Source organism: Myxocyprinus asiaticus, chromosome 2, assembly GCF_019703515.2.
Source record: "Myxocyprinus asiaticus isolate MX2 ecotype Aquarium Trade chromosome 2, UBuf_Myxa_2, whole genome shotgun sequence".
NCBI classification, from domain to species: domain Eukaryota; kingdom Metazoa; phylum Chordata; class Actinopteri; order Cypriniformes; family Catostomidae; genus Myxocyprinus; species Myxocyprinus asiaticus.
The window spans coordinates 31,918,545-31,937,480 of record NC_059345.1 but is presented as its reverse complement, the minus strand read 5'-3'; the positions used below and the strand labels follow the sequence as shown (position 1 = coordinate 31,937,480).

General features: G+C 38.7%; 1 protein-coding gene across 1 annotated transcript in view; it reads left to right on the top strand.

Moving 5' to 3' along the window:
* The window catches only part of LOC127451260 (immunoglobulin superfamily DCC subclass member 4-like), a 125,769-nt gene that overhangs the window by 82,702 nt on the left and 24,131 nt on the right, over nucleotides 1-18,936 (top strand). Inside the window, exons 5-10 of the mRNA XM_051715806.1 lie at nucleotides 8,903-9,034; nucleotides 10,802-10,954; nucleotides 11,874-12,284; nucleotides 13,225-13,389; nucleotides 14,866-15,003; nucleotides 18,252-18,416. Of these exons, the coding sequence (XP_051571766.1) occupies nucleotides 8,903-9,034; nucleotides 10,802-10,954; nucleotides 11,874-12,284; nucleotides 13,225-13,389; nucleotides 14,866-15,003; nucleotides 18,252-18,416 (1,164 nt within the window). The remainder of the gene's footprint in view (nucleotides 1-8,902; nucleotides 9,035-10,801; nucleotides 10,955-11,873; nucleotides 12,285-13,224; nucleotides 13,390-14,865; nucleotides 15,004-18,251; nucleotides 18,417-18,936) is intronic.

The following is an 18,936-nucleotide window of genomic DNA, read 5'->3' as shown; positions in this document are numbered from 1 at the left end:
GATAAATTTAAGGGAAGTTTGAGTAGATGCGGCTGTATTTAGAAGAACTACCGCAAATCATCTTGCTAAAAGCACCATTTTACCTACATTGAAATTATCTGTTACCAGGGCCATTGCAAGTAATTCTGGGGCCCCTGACTATATATTCCTCTGGGCCCTTACCTATTAAAATATTATTTTTTTTAATTTGTTGTGGGCCCCCCTGGAACTTTGGGCCCCTAGAATCGTTGCCACCTTTCACTCCACTAGATACGGCCCTGTCTGTTACCACTCATGAGTTCTTGTTTAGAAAGAGGTTTAAATTATAATGTACAGTAATTGTCCACTATCTTTTGTACACTGTATAAAATGTCCAAACAATACACTTCAGTTTTATTTAACAATCCAGGTTGTTGTGGTTTATTTCATACAATATAAAAAAATAAAAAATGTATAACGTGTATTTAAAATTTTTGTCTTTGAACTTGATTTCATAAAATTATTTGAATGTAAAATGGTGTAAAATGTAGGCTAGTTAATTTATATATACACTATATTGCCAAAAGTATTCGCTCATCTGCCTTTAGATGCATATGAACTTAAGTGACATCCCATTCTTAATCCATAGGGTTTAATATGACGTCGGCCCACCCTTTGCAGCTATAACAGCTTCAACTCTTCTGGGAAGGCTTTCCACAAGGTTCAGGAGTGTGTTTATGGGAATTTTTGACCATTCTTCCAGAAGCGCATTTGTGAGGTCAGACACTGATGTTGGACGAGAAGGCCTGGCTCGCAGTCTTCGCTCTAATTCATCCCAAAGGTGCTCTATCGGGTTGAGGTCAGGACTCTGTGCAGGCTAGTCAAGTTCTTCCACACCAAACTCGCTCATCCATGTCTTTATGGACCTTGCTTTGTGCACTGGTGCGCAGTCATGTTGGAACAGGAAGGGGCCATCCCCAAACTGTTCCCACAAAGTTGGGAGCATGGAATTGTCCAAAATCTCTTGGTATGCTGAAGCATTCAGAGTTCCTTTCACTGGAACTAAGGGGCCAAGTCCAGCTCCTGAAAAACAACCCCACACCATAATCCCCCCTCCACCAAACTTCACAGTTGGCACAATGCAGTCAGACAAGTACCGTTCTCCTGGCAACTGCCAAACCCAGACTCGTCCATCAGATTGCCAGATGGAGAAGCGTGATTCGTCACTCCAGAGAACGCGTCTCCACTGCTCTAGAGTCCAGTGGCGGCGTGCTTTACACCACTGCATCCGACGCTTTGCATTGCACTTGGTGATGTATGGCTTGGATGCAGCTGCTCGGCCATGGAAACCCATTCCATGAAGCTCTCTACGCACTGCTCTTGAGCTAATCTGAAGGCCACATGAACTTTGGAGGTCTGTAGCGATTGACTCTGCAGAAAGTTGCCGACCTCTGCGCACTATGCGCCTCAGCATCCGCTGACCCCGCTCTGTCATTTTACGTGGCCTACCACTTCGTGGCTGAGTTGCTGTCATTCCCAATCGCTTCCACTTTGTTATAATACCACTGACAGTTGACTGTGGAATATTTAGTAGCGAGGAAATTTCACGACTGGACTTGTTGCACAGGTGGCATCCTATCACAGTACCATGCTGGAATTCACTGAGCTCCTGAGAGCGGCCCATTCTTTCACAAATGTTTGTAGAAGCAGTCTGCATGCCTAGGTGCTTCATTTTATACACCTGTGGCCATGGAAGTGATTGGAACACCTGAATTCAATTATTTGGATGGGTGAGCGAATACTTTTGGCAATATAGTGTATATATATATATATATATATATATATATATATATATATATTTGTGATGAAGAGGAGGGTGGGGCTGGGCCGTGACTATGCAAGCCCGGCCCCCAATCGGGCTAATCAGCCGAGGAGAGGGATAGGTGCAGCGGAATGTGGCAGTTCGGGAGAGAGAGAGCCACACGCAGCTGCAGTGTGTGCGTTTATGTTTTGTGTATTTTTGTTTTCATTAAACATTATTTTGACGGTTCAGCCGGTTCCCGCCTCCTCCTTTCCCAACCTTAACCTTGTTACAATATATATATATATATATATATATATATATATATATATATATATATATATATGCGCAAAAGGTTTTAAAACACTGTAAACATGTTGAGAACGAGTAGAGAAGCGTTAGATTCTTGTTTTTATAAGTGCAGCGCATTGATCATTTAAACATTAACATACCGATTTATTGATGTGAACTGGGCCGCTAACTGAACTCTGTCATCTCCTTGTTGCAGACTTGTGTTGTAACATCGGGAAAGTTGTTATTGTATGCCAATTTACTGTCACAAATTTGGCATGTTAATTGAGCAACACGTTCTCACTCCCAAAGCGTCAAAAACTGACATGTCAAAAACCGACACTTAGGGAATGAGAACGGGTTGTAATTGACTATAAGTTCAATCCAAAGTAAAATACCGGCAGACTATACTGGAAAGCAGATATGTTGAAGAGCTTGTGTGATTGCTTTATACAGATGAACATATCTATTGCCCTTGAGACAAAAAGAGCTCACGTACACAGTAACACTCGGTGTGTATTTGTGAATCAGTGTGTATCCCTTTCCTATTGAAAGGACAAAGAGCCCGTTTTTTTAGTACTAGTACTTTTCGTCGCATTTGCACTTAAGGAACTATAGTTCCTCGGAACCGTTGTAGGGGGATTTTTAGCTCCTACTCTGGAGTAGGTACTTTGGCGGCATATAGGGACTGTGGGAGACTGTGGGAGGTGCTGCAGCCTATGATTGGTCAAAAACCTATGACACACAAAGCATTGAGATAGGAGAGGAGTCCACAGCCGACATTAGTAAACAACTAGCCACTAGCCTGCTTCTCAGAGGTTTTTACAATTCCCTTAACAGAAATAAAATAAAACCAACAAAGTATCCAAAGAGAATCACCCGTTTCACATGTGTGTATGTTTTTAACTTCATTGGGAGACATGCTTTGAGTTTTCATCGCATCTGTACTGTTTGTACTGTATGACTATACAGAAAATAAAGTGATTTCTGGATTACTACATTGATTTTTTTCCTGGGATGACAGATGTAAATAATCAGATGTTTATCGAGAGTGGGTAATTGAACTCTATTATACACTAAACATCATGAAATCTAGTTTCCATGAGAGAAGTATTGCATGCCTGTTACTGACTGGTAACTTGCATCAAAAAATTGTTTTTTAAAAGTCAAACAATGAGTGAGTATTTCAGTAGAGTAATTTATGTTGCCATAAAAGCCTTTATTGTAAAAGATTGTGTTGATAAATAGGTTTATAGTGCTTTCAACATGTTGTCTGCTGAGTTATCATGTGTTTTGTGATAGTCTGACTGCTCGTCTCATCTCTCACTGCGGCTGCAGCAGCACAGAGCTCCACATGCACAGCTCTTGCACCCAGTTTAACTGTAACCTGAAGACACAGACTGCATCCAAAAACAGGAAAATGCATCCTTCAGGGGGCTGTATAAGGAAGTAGGACAACATAAGGTGCTTTTTAAACTGTTCAGAGAACAGATTCCTTTAGAGTTCCATTCATCCAAAAACTCTGTCATCTAACCATTACCCTTACATAAAATCTAAACTAGCTGCAAACTTGCCATAAATGTGCCGCTTGTTATTTTTACATGCAAATCAGAACCTCTGGCAAACTTTTGGCAACAATGGAGAATTTGCTGCAAGTTTGCCCATTTGCATGTGAAAGTTATCACTGGCGAATTTGCGGCAAGTTTGCAGGCAAATTTCTCGATTTTCGTAAGGGTAACTGATTAGGCAGCTGCCTACGTTTTCGGATGCAGCCAAAGCTAGTGTAAAACAGCCCTAACAAAAGTGTAACTCTGATCCCGGCGTCCTCTGTTGGTGTTGTTAATTTCGGTGTTGTTGCTATTGAATCGGGTGTGCAAATAAATTTTTTATTATATCACTTAAGGGAGATTGGTAAACAAATCATCATAGTGCTTTACACAAACTTTTAAAAAGACTTTGTTATTTAACATCCTTAAAGATTACAAATCATTTTCAAATTCTTTAATGAAAATCCGGACAGCTGGGGATAAGTGTGCACATTTTTGCTTATATGAAATTTAGCTAACAAAATAAAAAGATTAACCACAAAATCAAGACCTTTATCTTTATTTATAAAAAAAAAATGAAATGATGTCTTTCAATGTAAAATAATAATTAACATTCACTTTGCTAAATATATAATTTGCCAGTTCAGTCCAAAAACCATTGACAAACTTACAGTAAAAAAATAAATGTGTCAAAGATTCTTTTTTCTTCATTACAAAAAGTACAAATGTCATCAATGTCAGTGTGTTTTGCAATTAAAGTCTTCACAGGGTAGATGGCATGTAAAAATTTTAAATGTATTTCCTTTATCTTATTTGTAATACAGTATTTAAAGGGAAGTAACCAGGCACTCTTCCATTTAATATTGTCAATTAAAGAATTACCAAAAAATAATTCCTCTTGGTGTGATTCTGTTTTGTTTTTGAAAAATGGTCCGAATATGTTTACTATTACATTTTTTTCCCTAGTAAAGTCAGTACCATTGAACATCAGTTTGAGAGTAATAACTGTTGAGGGATTATAGCATAAATTACTTTTTAAGTTGAATAAGGGCTAATGGAATAGCTTTACTAATCAGATTAAACTCCTTCAAATGTACAGGGAAAATGTGAGTAATCATAAATTGTTCATATGTTAATAAATTCCCATTTTTATTAAACATATCCAGCAGATGAATTATGTCTCTATTAACCCAGTTAAGTAAAAATAAAGATTTGTTTGCAACAGTTATATTACAATTGTTCCAAAGAAGAGAGGTATAAGGAGAAAAATTGTGAATGTAACATATCTTCCAAGCAAGGAGTGCTTGTTGGTGAAATGTAGACAATTTAAGTGGTAATTTTGAGATAAGAGTTACACATCAACAGATATCTTAAACCACCCACTTGATTAAAAATACTATGAGGAGGAATGTCGTTCCAACTGGAGTTGGGAGCATTTCGAGAACTTAGAGCTTGCTAATTTCAAGTCCTTGAATCTGTTCATTTTTAACAATGCCAATTGATAATAATTCAACTGCTAACAAAAATAAAAAGGGAGAGATTGGACACCCTTGGTGTACACCACGACTAATATTAAATCTTTTTGAGGTAGATTACAGAACTATTAATGTCAGTGTAGAACATTAACAACTTTTATGAATTTTTCCCTGAAATTAAAGAGCTTCAGAGATTTAAACAAAAACTCATGTTCAATCGTATCGAACACTTTGTAAAAATCGTTAAAAAAATAAATAAATAAATTAAAAAAAAAGATGATAGCACCATGCTCTACGTTCTCAGCATAATACGAAAGGTCAAGCACAAGTCTCATATTATTACTGATATTGTGACCTTCTAAGAAGCCAGATTGAGTTTCATTAAATTTTAATCTATTAGCAAATACAGATGTAATCAATTTATTATCAACTGTAAGAAGTGATATATGTCACCAATTTTCAATTAAAAGGGGATCTTTTTCTGGTTTAGTAATTAATGAAATAACACTTTGCTTCATATTTGTAGTCATTTCCCCACAATTAGTACATTCATTATACATGAGATGCAAGGGTTTTCCAATCTCATCCCAAAAGTGTAAATAAAATTCTGCTGTCAACCCATTTATACCTGGTGATTTTCCTTTTTTCATTCCAAGAAGGGCTTCTTTGATTTCCAAACCAGAAATATCCAAGTCACATACACTGGTGGCCAAAAGTTTGGAATAATGTACAGATTTTGCTCTTATGGAAAGAAATAGGTACTTTTATTCACCAAAGTGGCATTCATCTGATCACAATGTTTAGTCAGTTCTCATCAAAAAAATCCTCCACGTGCAGCAATGACAGCTTTGCAGATCCTTGGCATTCTAGCTGTCAGTTTGTCCAGATACTCAGGTGACATTTCACCCCACGCTTCATGTAGCATTTGACATAGATGTAGCTGTCTTGTCGGGCACTTGTCATGCACCTTACAGTCAAGCTGATCCCACGAAAGCTCAATGGGGTGAAGATCCATAACACTCTTTTCCAATTATCTGTTGTCCAATGTCTGTGTTTCTTTGCCCACTCTAACCTTTTCTTTTTGTTTTTCTGTTTCAAAAGTGGCTTTTTCTTTGCAATTATTCCCATAAGGCCTGCACCCCTGAGTCTTCTCTTTACTGTTGAACATGAAACTGGTGTTGAGCAGGTAGAATTCAATGAAGCTGTCCGCTGAGGACATGTGAGGCATCTCTTTCTCAAACTAGAGACTAGACTAGAATAGATGTACTTATCCTCTTGTTTAGTTGTACATCTGGCCTTCCACATCTCTTTCTGTCCTTGTTAGAGCCAGCTGTCCTTTGACTTTGAAGACTGTAGTGTACACCTTTTGTATGAAATCTTCAGTTTTTTGGCAGTTTCAAGCATTGTATAGCCTTCATTCCTCAAAACAATGACTGACTGATGAGTTTCTAGAGAAAGCTGTTTCTTTTTTGCCATGTTTGACCTAATATTGACCTTAAGACATGACAGTCTATTGCATACTTTGGCAAATCAAAAACAAACACAAAGACAATGCATTTAATGAACCAAATAGCTTTCAACTGTGTTTGATATAATGACAAATGATTTTCTAGTACCAAATTAGCAATTTATCATGATTACTCAAGGATAAGGTGTTGGAATGATGGCTGCTGGAAATGGGGCCTGTCTAGATTTGATAATAAATGACTTTTTTTCAAATAGTGATGGTGCTGTTTTTTTACATCAGTAATGTCCTGACTATACTTTGTGATCAGTTGAATGACACTTTGGTGAATTAAAGTACCAATTTCCTTCCGAAACAGCAAACTCTGTACATTATTCCAAACTTTTGCCCTCCAGTGTTAGTCTCGAAAATCATAATCAATAAGGGAAATGTTTTCTTGAATCATTTGAACAAAAGCAAACAAAATTTGAAATTATATAATTCATTATAAAAGGAAGAAACAAAATCAGAAATGTTTCTTGTTTCCATACAATTACCTACATTAATGTTTAAGGCAGTAATAGCATTCCTTATAAGTTCATTTTCTCAAGGGCAAAAAAATAACCTGTATTTTTCTCTCTTTCTTCAAGCCACTTTGCACTTGAATAAATAAAAGCACCTGTAACAAAGTTTGTTGTTGGGTGGAAAGGAGGAAGCTGGGACCAGGTGTACACTCCAGCAAACTTTAATGCTCAACTTAAACACAATACATATTCACGCACTGCTTTCCAGCAGTCATGTTTACACACATGGACACACACATGCACACAACTCCGTGCATCTCTCTCTCCCCGTGTGCCGCTGTCCCCTCTCCTTAAATACTCCCGCCGCTCCTCACGGGAATGTGAGACCAGTGTGGCGCACAGGTGGAACTCGTTCACCACTTATCTTCCCAGCCTTCCTCTGCCCAGACCCCTATGGCCACGCCCTCCTTTAGCTAAGTCTAAATACATTTGGTCCAATTCAAGCTGAATATTATTTAAATCCACATCTTCCTCTTGAGAATTATTCTGTTTCTGACTTAGTACATGTAATCTGTTTAATATCTCCTTTTGATGATTCAGTATTTTTAATTCTTTGCTAAGATTAACAGCAATATGCCTAACATTATATATAAAAATTCCCATTTATTTCTTATCCTTTCATTTAAATCTCCAAAAATACCTTTGGCTAAATCTTTAAGTAAATAAGCTTATGATCAGGCATGTGTAAATAACATCACAAGAAAAATGGTCGATAGATGATGTCAGAACGAGGAAAAGAGGAAAAGTCTCCTCGGGTGTTCGTTCCTCGTAAGAGTTCTCATCTAGAAAGTTACTAAAGGAAAAGTACTAGGACTCTAGGTGGGAAAGAGACAAGGCACATCTTGTCTGTCATACTCACTCAAATGCACACACCAACAGAACTTAGAAGCTGTGTTAGTGAGGACCTTTCACAAATGAAATGGCTTTTGCACTAAAATAATGATATTTTACACAGCGTAACTCAAGCAGTACCTCTAAACTAAACACTTACAAAAACCTGTTGAAATTATTAGATTTAAAGCAAAGCAAGAATAGGCAGAATATTTATGAGCATTTGAAATAGTGAGGACCACTTTAAATGTCCTCACAAATCATGTTTTGACATATTTCACTGTATTTCTTGGGATATTTTCAATAGTTTGGCCATCACAATTATAGTCAAACCTGTGCACACAAGCACACATTTACTCACACTGCTTTCAGAAGAGACACCCTGTAGCCTTAGACAGAAATCTGACCCATTTCAAATCCCTGTGCTCTACTGTATACTGTATGTGATTGCTGCTGAATGTAATCACAGTGATTAATTTATGACGGTTATTCCATATTATAGCTGCACGCTTCTTTTCCATGCATTATGATAATGTCTGATCCGTGGGTGTGTCAGCCAAATTCAGACAGGTTTATTCAACTGTGCCTCTTGTGGGGCAACAGGAACAGGGCTATTACCACAAATGTATAGTTTTTATAGTCATTTTTAGTTAATGACAGCTGCAACCAAGAGAAATGAAACCTATTTTGAAGGGAAGTATTTTGCCTCAAAGTTTGCCTCTCTCACTCTCTTTCACTCTTTCTATCAGACCCTGTTTCTGTCTTTCCCTCTTTTACATTATTCTTTCCAATCCTATCTCTCTGTCTTGCTTACTCCCTGTGAGCATCTGAGGAAACTGCACTCTCTGTCGGGTCAATTATAGTGCCATTTTCACTCAAGCACCACTGTGCCAGATGGTGAAGACTACTGTATTCTGTACACACACAAATGCAATAAACACACATAATCCATGTATGACATATTTCTGTAGGTTTGTCTCAGGAGAGTAACGTGGTGATTGTTGCTCCACCGCGGAACTCTACAGTGGTCTTGGGTCGCCCGGCTGTGTTGGAGTGCATGGCTCAGGGTGAGCCGAAACCCTTTGTTTCCTGGAGCAGGCAGGGTGAGCCACAAACATATATTACACACTCACACACTCGCACTAAACTGATCACACACAGGAGGCCGAAGTTTCTGCTGCTGAAATAGGTCTTTGCCTACTGAAATTGAACAACTACCCCCAGTGGCTGAAGCTGGAAGTGTTGTCTAGGTGTTATGTCCACATTGTGGCACTAAAAGCGAGTTTAATTTTTAGTTGTAAATTATGTAACAAAGTCAACAGGAATGCATTTTTTATCAACCATACTCCCTAACACAAAACCCAACCTTAAACCTAACTGTCAGTGGAGAATTTTTTTTTTTTTTTTTGGAGCGAAAATGCAACCTCTGAATTGCACTCACCATTGTTTATGTGAACACAATTACTTCCTGGTTTCCATGGGATCAGAACACATGTCACAGAAAATTGATCAGTAGCGCCACAAGGAAAAGTGTACTTGCTACTTGGAGGCTGATCTAGCTTGTGGACCAGCATAGCCATGTTGTCACCATCAGAAAAAGCTGGTTAACCAGCATGGTCTTTTTGATGAAGCTGGTTGACAAAGGGATTCTTGATGGTTAAGGTAGGTAGGAAGCCAGCATGCAGCATCCAAAACACAACTTCTACCGGTTACTAGCAATGCAGTCCATAAAAAAATCCATGAACTTTCATTGCTATGCCCTTGAATAAGGCACTTAAAGCCAGGTTTATCTGGAGGCACTCTGCCTGTAATAACTGTTTGTTGCTTTGGATGAAAGTATCAGAACTATCTGAACAATCTAAACATAAACAAACCATACAAATTCAGCTTTTTCAGGGATTTTATATGTTTGCTATATAGACACGTGGCTCTGCTGCAGCAGACACCCTGACTACCCACCCACCCTTCACCCCCACTCTTACTCCCTTCATCCAGGTTCATTGTGGACCTTATTCTGTCCTATATGACCCCCAGGCTGTAAAATGGAGAGCATTATTCTCCTTAGGCAACATAAAAAATTAACAAGATGTTGTAAATTATGTGAGGTGTCTTTTCTCTTTGTTTGCAGTCTAACATCGTAGCTGCAGTTGGTCAGTGTCTAGAAATCATTAATGCATGCTGTAGCTTCCACTGTAATGGAATCGGCTGGTTAATGATGTACATTGCACACCTGTAGACTTCCACGCAATGTTTGTAACAAGCATTTTGGTTGTGTAGTATATAATTTTTTCACCGTTAAAATACTTTCTCCTATCCAAGATTAAAATGAAAAGACAATTATAAATAAGCCATTCTTAGGTTGATTTGCCTGAAAAGTGTAAACACTGTGGCTCTGTGGAGTTATCAAACTATCTGAGCATCCCAACCAGCCTGACGGAAACATTGGCTCAACCATTAGTGTGAGTTTGGTCCAAAGCTTTCTTTTTGTCCGACCAATGGAAAATGAGGGATGTTCAGGAAACCTGCTTGAAAACAGCCATTACTTTTGCAAATCTGTTTGGTGACAGGAATTACACATTTCACCTTGAAATGTTTTGTTTAATGCTCTCAGGGCAGCATGTAATCTTATTGAAATTATCAATCTAAATAATTGTACTGCATCTAGCTACAAGTGGTTAAACCTAAGATAGAGCTTTAAAGGGTTATGTTTCTCTTATAGATAGTTACATGTATGTGATTGAATGTGTTGTCCTTGTCTCAACTCTTGCCCAATCTTAATTAATTTCCTGTTTTTGTTTTTTATTTACTATACATATTTTTCTTCATTATTTTACATTCTTTCCATACACTTACTCCTCTGGGATGTATAGATGGGAAGCCTATAGCTACAGATGTGGTTGTCCTGGCAACCAACCTAGTGATTCCCGACACCCGCAGTCACCATGCTGGAGTGTACGTGTGTCGTGCCAACAAACCCAAGACCAGAGATTTCGTCTCGGCTCCTGCTGAGCTTCGAGTACTAGGTAATTGTACATTTGTGTTTGTTTGCCTTGTTTATAACTGATCCTTGCATATTTATTTTTATATGTTGTGGTTTGCACTTCTTAGTAAAAGTGTCTGTTGCTATTGTGTCTCAGTCCAACAGATGAAATTTGGACTACTTTTTTGCTTTTTGAACACAGTTATGATGGTAATAATATTTTATTTTGTAGATTATTTTACAGTACTATTTAAGTTCCATGGTATACTGAATGGATATGGTAATCAATAAGAACCAGGGTATATATCAAAATACCTTGGTTTTTTTCATCTGATACAATCATTCCACTGTGCTTTTTTTTTTTTTTTTTTAATCTTTGAAGTCCAGAACAAATAGTAATGTTATCAAGAAAGCAACAAGCCAAGAATTTATCACAGGAAGAATCACAGTTTCTGAGCTGCACACTTTAGTGGAATCCTAAGTTTTACATGTAAATGTTTAAAAATCATACTTGCAGTAGATGCCATTTCTAAGGTTTTGTCAGGGGTTGTTGGAACAACAGCTGTAATTGTGTGCTGTGGTGCAATCAAAATAGAACTTTTGTGCATTAGTGTATTAGACAAAAGCAGATTGTACACACTAAATACAGTGCATATATATATATATATATATATATATATATATATATATATATATATATATATATATATATATATACTACTGTATATACATACAGTATATATATTTTATGCTTGAAAATGTATTATGTTAATTAAAATAGGTTTATGGCTTTCTTACATGTCTGAGCTTACAGTATGGCGTAATTTAAATGATTAATGCAAACATTTTCGCTAATAGGTTCCAATAATTCTTAATTTGATAATACATACAGTAATTGCAAGTAAAATATAAATTTTTTATGCATATTTTTTTTAAAACTCTCTCTTTTTTTTTCTCCACAGCTCCACCAGTTATCCTCCAGCCCCCAGAGGCGGTATCACTGTCCCGGGGTAATACAGCTCGGTTTGTGTGTAATAGTTCTGGTGACCCTCCCCCTGCACTCCGCTGGTTGAAGAATGGAGAACCGGTCCAGTCTAATGCCCGGGTTAAGACTCAGAACCCTGGAGTTCTGCTCATCAACCAGCTGCGTCTGGATGATGCTGGCTACTACCAGTGCATTGCTGCCAATAGCCTGGGCACCGCCTGTGCCACTGCCAAACTCTCAGTGATTGTGAGGGAGGGGTTGCCCAGCCCTCCCCGGCATGTGTCTGCCACACCCCATTCTAGCACTTCTGCACTGCTCACCTGGGACCCACCGGAACACAACAGTGACCAGATCATTGGCTTCTCAGTCCACTACCAACGCACAGCGGGTGAGAGACTGCAAAAAAATATTTTTCTTAATCAGTATTTTTGTCTTGTTTTCCAGTAAAAGAAAAAAAATTACTTGATTAAAAAATGTTTTAGGAAATTGTGTAAGATAATAATAATTGTTTTCAGAGAATATGCCTTTTTTTAAGTTTTACATTTATTATATTATTATGCATTTGGCGAATGGTTAATTCTTCTTTTATGCATAAACCTCACACTTGTTTTTTTTTTATAACAATAAATACATTTTTGTGTTAGATTTTTGTCAAAAACAAGAAATAACTATTTGCCACCGCAGTAAGAAAAAAATAAACTTAATTCAAGTTGGATTCTCTGAAGAAAACTTTAATGTTAAATGTAGTTGTGCTTCTCAAATAAATTTATAAATGTTTCAATATTTTTACTAGATAAGACAGAAATACTGATTAAGAAAATTATTTTCATTGGTGTGTTTGTGTATGTATTTCGCAACATGTTTGTTGTTGTGATTAAGTTTGGGGTTTGTAGATGGGATAATTCCCAAATTGTTTTAAACTTTTGTGAGCTCTTTCCCCTTTTGTTCCTTGAGGTTACTCGCGTCCCTGTTTGACCTCCAGTGCTTCTTATTATGCTGAGTGTAGTCAGCTTATGTGGATCAGTCCACAGAGACAAATCCTGTCGACTTAGTTTACAGAGGCCAATCCACAGCTTAGATCCTTGCTGTGAAGTACCATGAGCCTTAAGCTCTGGCTGTTGCTAATGGGACCACTCTTCTCAGCTCTTCAACAGGATGCTCATACCCAAATGATTTTCAGCCAAAATATATTTAAAATATTTTAATACATTTCACTGTTTTAAATATTTTAAATATCAAGCTGCAAGGTAGTTTTAAAAATAAATTTTCCTTTGTGTGTATGTGTGTGTGTGGTTATTGCATAAATGTGTTGGCATGTTTGATTACAGGCTCAGACAACATGGAGTATCAATTTGCAGTGAATAACAACACTACAGAGCTGCATGTAAAGGAGCTGCTCCCTCACACAGCCTACACCTTCTATGTAGTGGCCTACTCGCCCATGGGGGCCAGCCGCCCATCACAGCCCATTACCGTGGAGATGCTGGAGGATGGTGAGCACTCACTAATGGGGAGAGTCAAGTTTTCTATGTGATCAGAAATTTGGAGTGATCATTTGACAAATGTTTAGGTGCACCTAGTAATGTTTTCCACTTTAAAAGGTTTAACATGAAAGAAGTGCATAGGACTTCCAACAACAAATACTGTTTAAAATTATGTGTACTCACACTATTTTCTGAATAGTACACTATGAAACTATTCGTACTGGTTCTGCTGTATACATTATGTATACTGTGCACAAAATGAAAATTTTCTGTAGGCATACTGTAGAATAACTGGATGAACTACTATATTTGCCAAAACGTGCAGTAAACAAGAGAGCATGTGCACATAATTCTGTATCACAGCGCAGTGTGCTCGACTTGTCTATTCATGTCAAGTGTGAGTATTGAACCAGAAGTAATATCAGTAGATTTTTAGCATCTTCTCTTGACTTATTATTGAAAATAAGTTGTTATTTCCGAGATGGTAACTTGCCGCCACTTATGGAATTAAACATGCACTTAATGAGGTCATGTGACAACATGCATACAACAATCTAGCATACTACTGTTTAAATGTTTTTTCAAAATAGTAGGCCATAGTGTATACTGTGCACTATGCAGTAAGCAGCATGCTAGTTTTCGATTCCAAACATAGCAGAAGACAACAGTCATATCAGTGGTTTAGAAAAAGGTAGGCACAGGCTATTTGCACTAAGTGTAAATAACAACCAAAAGCATCTTCCCTTAAAACTCACCCTAAAAACTGACCATGGTTTTACTACAGTAACCATAGTATCACCATGGTATTTTGTAGTAAAATCATAGTAACCACAAAATTAAACATTTTTACTATATTAACACCATATTAATGTACTGGAACACCATGGTTAATTGCTTTAAAAATATGACTTCTACCAGAAAAAACTTGGTTACTACAATATTACAATAGTAAAACCATGGTTAATTTTACCCGGATCAAGCTTTTCTCTCAACTCTCTGACGTTCACTGTGACCAAATCACTGAGAGGAAATCAACCTTTATATTAATTTGTATTTATTATTATACCTCTAAGTAGTATTTAAGGGAGTGGGACAGGAAACAGGATGGGAAAAAGTAGGACAAAAAGTGGAATCAAACCCGGGTCATCCGCACGGAAAAGCACATCCACACCCCACCCCATTGCAGTGACACTTATTTTATTCTGTGCAATGCCAGTCACCTCATCACGGTGGCAGCCATGTTGAGATCACATGACCAGCCTTGCCTTGCAATTCGAGTTAATATACAAAAACGTAAGATGAACTCATTGCAAACTCCAGCATTTTCCAGAGAAAATCATCATGGAATGACATAGTATACCTTTAAGCGAAGAAATCTTCAGTGGTGCCCTCTGGTGGCTAATAAATTTGTGCAAGAGAAATTAACACTTTGACTTTACAGGTTTTGCTGTTTTGTAAGTTTCCATATTACTTTGTGTCCCACAGTGCCTAGTGCTTCTCCACAGCTGTCCCTGCTGAGCACATCTCCCACTGACATCAGAGTGATGTGGTTGCCCCTCTCGTCCCAGCTCAGTCGCGGAGCCATCACACGCTACCGCATAGACTACAGAGCACTGGAGCAGGGTGAGACAGCACTACCTACTGACCCTCGTAGTGTTAAAGAAATAGTTTACCCGAAAAATTAAAACTCCATTTACTCACCCTCATGTCATTCCAAATCTGCATGACTTTCTTTCTTCCTTGGAATACAAAATAAGATACCATGCCGTAGTGATGTTTAGTTCATGAACGAATCAGTCTTTTTTAACTAATATTTTAAGTGAACAAAATGTACTCATTCATCTCCATACACTGACTCACATTTCTCGTTCACTGACGTCTCTCCCTTTCGAAGCCAATCAGCTCTACTGCTTTTCATGCCTGTAAAGACTCACTATAGAATGAGCCAATAGCATTCTAGAGCAGGGTGTGAGACTGTCAGGGGTGAGTGGAGACAAAGGGACCCAAACGCAGAGGGAAACATTCAATGAATTTATTAACAACAACACTTGTAAACAAGGACAGGCGCACCCAGCACCGGCTGCAGTGATGAGCAGAGTCAAAAGCTATAGCCACTCAGTGGGCTAAGGGATGAGTGTGTTAGTATGATGAGTGCATGCATTGTGGAAGTCAGGAGCAATCCGAAGAGAGTCCGTTGAATCTCGTGTGGTGCGAAGCAAAGCCCAGGTGAGTTTCTCCCCTGACACGCGGGCAGAGACTGAGGAATCCTCCTCCAAGGGAACAGGGCAACAATACAGGTTAAGGTGACGGCGAATAGGAAGGTAACCACACCTCTAGAGACAGGCAACCAACAGAGACACGAGCAATCTCTGACTAAACAAGAGAGCTTGGTTAACTTTTGACAGCAAGCAATAAACTGGCAAAGAAGGAGGGAAAACACAAGGAATAAGTAGGGAGTGCAATCAGTGAGAAGCAGGTGGAATGGGCAAGCAAATCATTGCCATGATCAGCACTTCCCCATTTACTTCCCATGGAAACACTGATCACGCGTGCTGACTCCACCTGTGAGACACAAGGGAGAGAGAAAAACAAACAACAATATGAGCCGGCACAAATGCCGTGACAGAGACAGCATACCATTGGTTTCACCCACTGAACGAATACGCTCCTTTACTGAACCAGTCGAGTCAGTCATTTGAGTCTGAATGAGATGAACTAACTGAATTTACTGGTATACTCGTTCGCGGACTAAATGAATTACTCTGTCATCTCATTTGTAAACGAAGATCTGCTGAACGACTGAACGAGAGGAGGCATATCGTTCGTTCATTTGGCCTGTGAGTCAATCATGTTCAACATGGAGAGAAAGGAGTGAAATGTACTAATGTCGCCCACACACTATATGACTTTCAAAGTTGTCGGACTGCTGTTCTTTTCACACTACACAACTGTCTGTCTATAATAGGGTATCTTGAAGTTGCTGTGGTTTACACATTACACGAGGGAGCAGTGACAGTGGGTCACACATTACAAAACATTTCACTAGGAAGAACCCCCGACAACTCTGTCTGGTCTCCAAACTACATTTCACAACAAAACGCTTGCGAGAATTGATAGAGGAAATGATGTAAGATCATGCGTGAGACAGGAGTTCTCGCCCGAGACTGCAGTTCTTCCCTCTAAAAATGGTAGTCCGCAAGAAGCTTGCGATCCAAATTGTTTCCAAGCGAAACCTCCCCCCCCCCCCCCCCAAAAAAAAAAACGAATATGGAGGAGAGAATGGTTGGGGAAACGCAGGCAGCAAGGATTGTCTCTTCTGCAGTTGGAGGTAAATAAATAATTTTGCAATGAACGCAGGTAGCTGCCTGCTGTTGTTGTGGCTCGACAAGGACATGTTTGTGCTTTGTTTTTGTTTCATATAATTGAAAAGCTTATGTGTATGTGAATTTATTCTGATAGAATCTCTATTTAAGCCAATTTATTCTGATAGAAACTATATTATTGTGCTCACCATACAAATAGATGCATGATAAGACTGGGTTCAGGGAGCTGCTGCGGGTGACACATCAAAACGCATTTCACACTGCAGGACTTGGAGTCGCAGACAGGTCTAGATATTTAACCTGCTAAATATCTCTCGGGCATCTGCGATGCATCGGCACATCTCTCAGATCACGTCTTTGGAAATTCACACATAGCGATCGTCGCTCATGTGAGCGAGCACCGATTTGCCTCTGATTTCGGGCTTTTGTCGGCAATCTCCATCAACTGTCGGCGAGTGGAAAATCAGGGCTAAAATCGCGTAATGTAAACTCGGCATTAGACTAAGTATGCACTAAGTTTATAGGTATGCACAAAATATAATCCCCAATTTATGAATGTGTAAAAATATCTAAAGGGAATACAGTTAAAAGGACATGAATTACAAATGGAAATGTTGTGCTTTGGTGCACAGTGTAATATATTTAGGATTTTATTGAACTTTTTCTTTGCTTTTAAAAACTAACATTCGAGAGCAGACTGTGAATGAGCATATCATTGCTTTGACCAACTGATCGAATACATCCTTTACTGAACCAGTCGGTCATCTCGTTCATGAACTAATTGAATGTACTGGTGCACTCGTTTACGAACGAGATGAATGAATCAGTCATTTTGAACGAGAATCAGCTGACACACTGAAAGAGAGGAAGAGCTGCATGTCGTTTGTTCAGTTGGTCAATCTCGTTCAACAAGAAAAGGGGCCAGATAAATTATGAATTAAAGTGAGTGATGTGACCACACATTACAATGACATACGACCGTTATTGAAACTCATAATTATTTTATAGGCTAGTATTGTTGTCTTTTTTGTATAGCTTGATAAAAATATGTGCTCAGCAGTTCACAGTATGATAGATATGCTTTGTTGTCATTTGTGGGGAAACGCTTATGATGCTTAAACACTCTGCAGTGCTGAAGACAAACAAATTTTAATTAAGGATTGTTAGATTTGTTCTGGTCGTGCGATTACTTAAAAGAGAGTCATTTGGCCCCAAGTTTGGTTGCTGATTTCATTTTTGTGTGCCTTTATTTGTGGGTACTAGCATGGAAGCAGGCATGTCTGGGGTATTTTGTGCCGAATGCCAAAGACATGGATGACTGCTCCTGCTCTATTAGAGCTCTGGATGTTTAATGAACAGTAATAAAGGTGGAACAAAAGGCAGATTCGGTCTGATGGGCTGCAACACAAAAAGCAAGAGAGGGAACAAAACTCATTTTAGACGTCCATTGTTCATATTTCTTTATCAGCGAGCTGCAGAGATGATTTCCACGGGCATGCATAGTTGTCCTGGCATGTGTGTTTGAGTGTGTGTATGTTTGTCCTGTAGCAGATTACATATACTCTGTGGAAGTGGATGGGAATGAGACTCAAGTGACTCTAAGAGATCTGAAACCAAATCAAACATACCAGCTCCGGATAGCGGCAGGAACACGCGCTGGGTTCAGTCAGCATTCTGAGTGGGCCTCGCACCACACACCAAACCTTACTCAGGGTGAGTAAGCACAGACACATAAACACATAGATGCAAAAGCATAACATACACACAGATACCAAGCCAGCCTAAATTTCCTCAGGAAAATCCTTATATGCAGTTGCACCTCAAAGGGAGGGCCGGACGGGCCATTACCCCACCTAAAAAAAACACTGGCCACCCCAACCACTAGATCTTATAAGAAATTATAAGATCTTAAACAATGAGGATGTGTTTTGTTTAGAATTCCCTCTGAAATCCTTTCATTCACACCACTGGAATCATATTAGTGTTTGATTGTAAGAATGTTCCTACTCCCTGATATCTCTGAAATAATTGTCCTGAGATATCTCACTGATCTCTATGACAGCACTAGACTGTGTAAACAGCAAACAAAAATGTGTCTGCATGCCGCAGTCTCATTCTTTGATCAGAAAATGAGAAGACTTTGATGAGCTTTCTGCCTGTCAATTATTTTCCACATTCTCTTTGTGTAGTAGTTGAAGCGGTTCATTCAGGTTTAATGTCAGATTCAGATTCA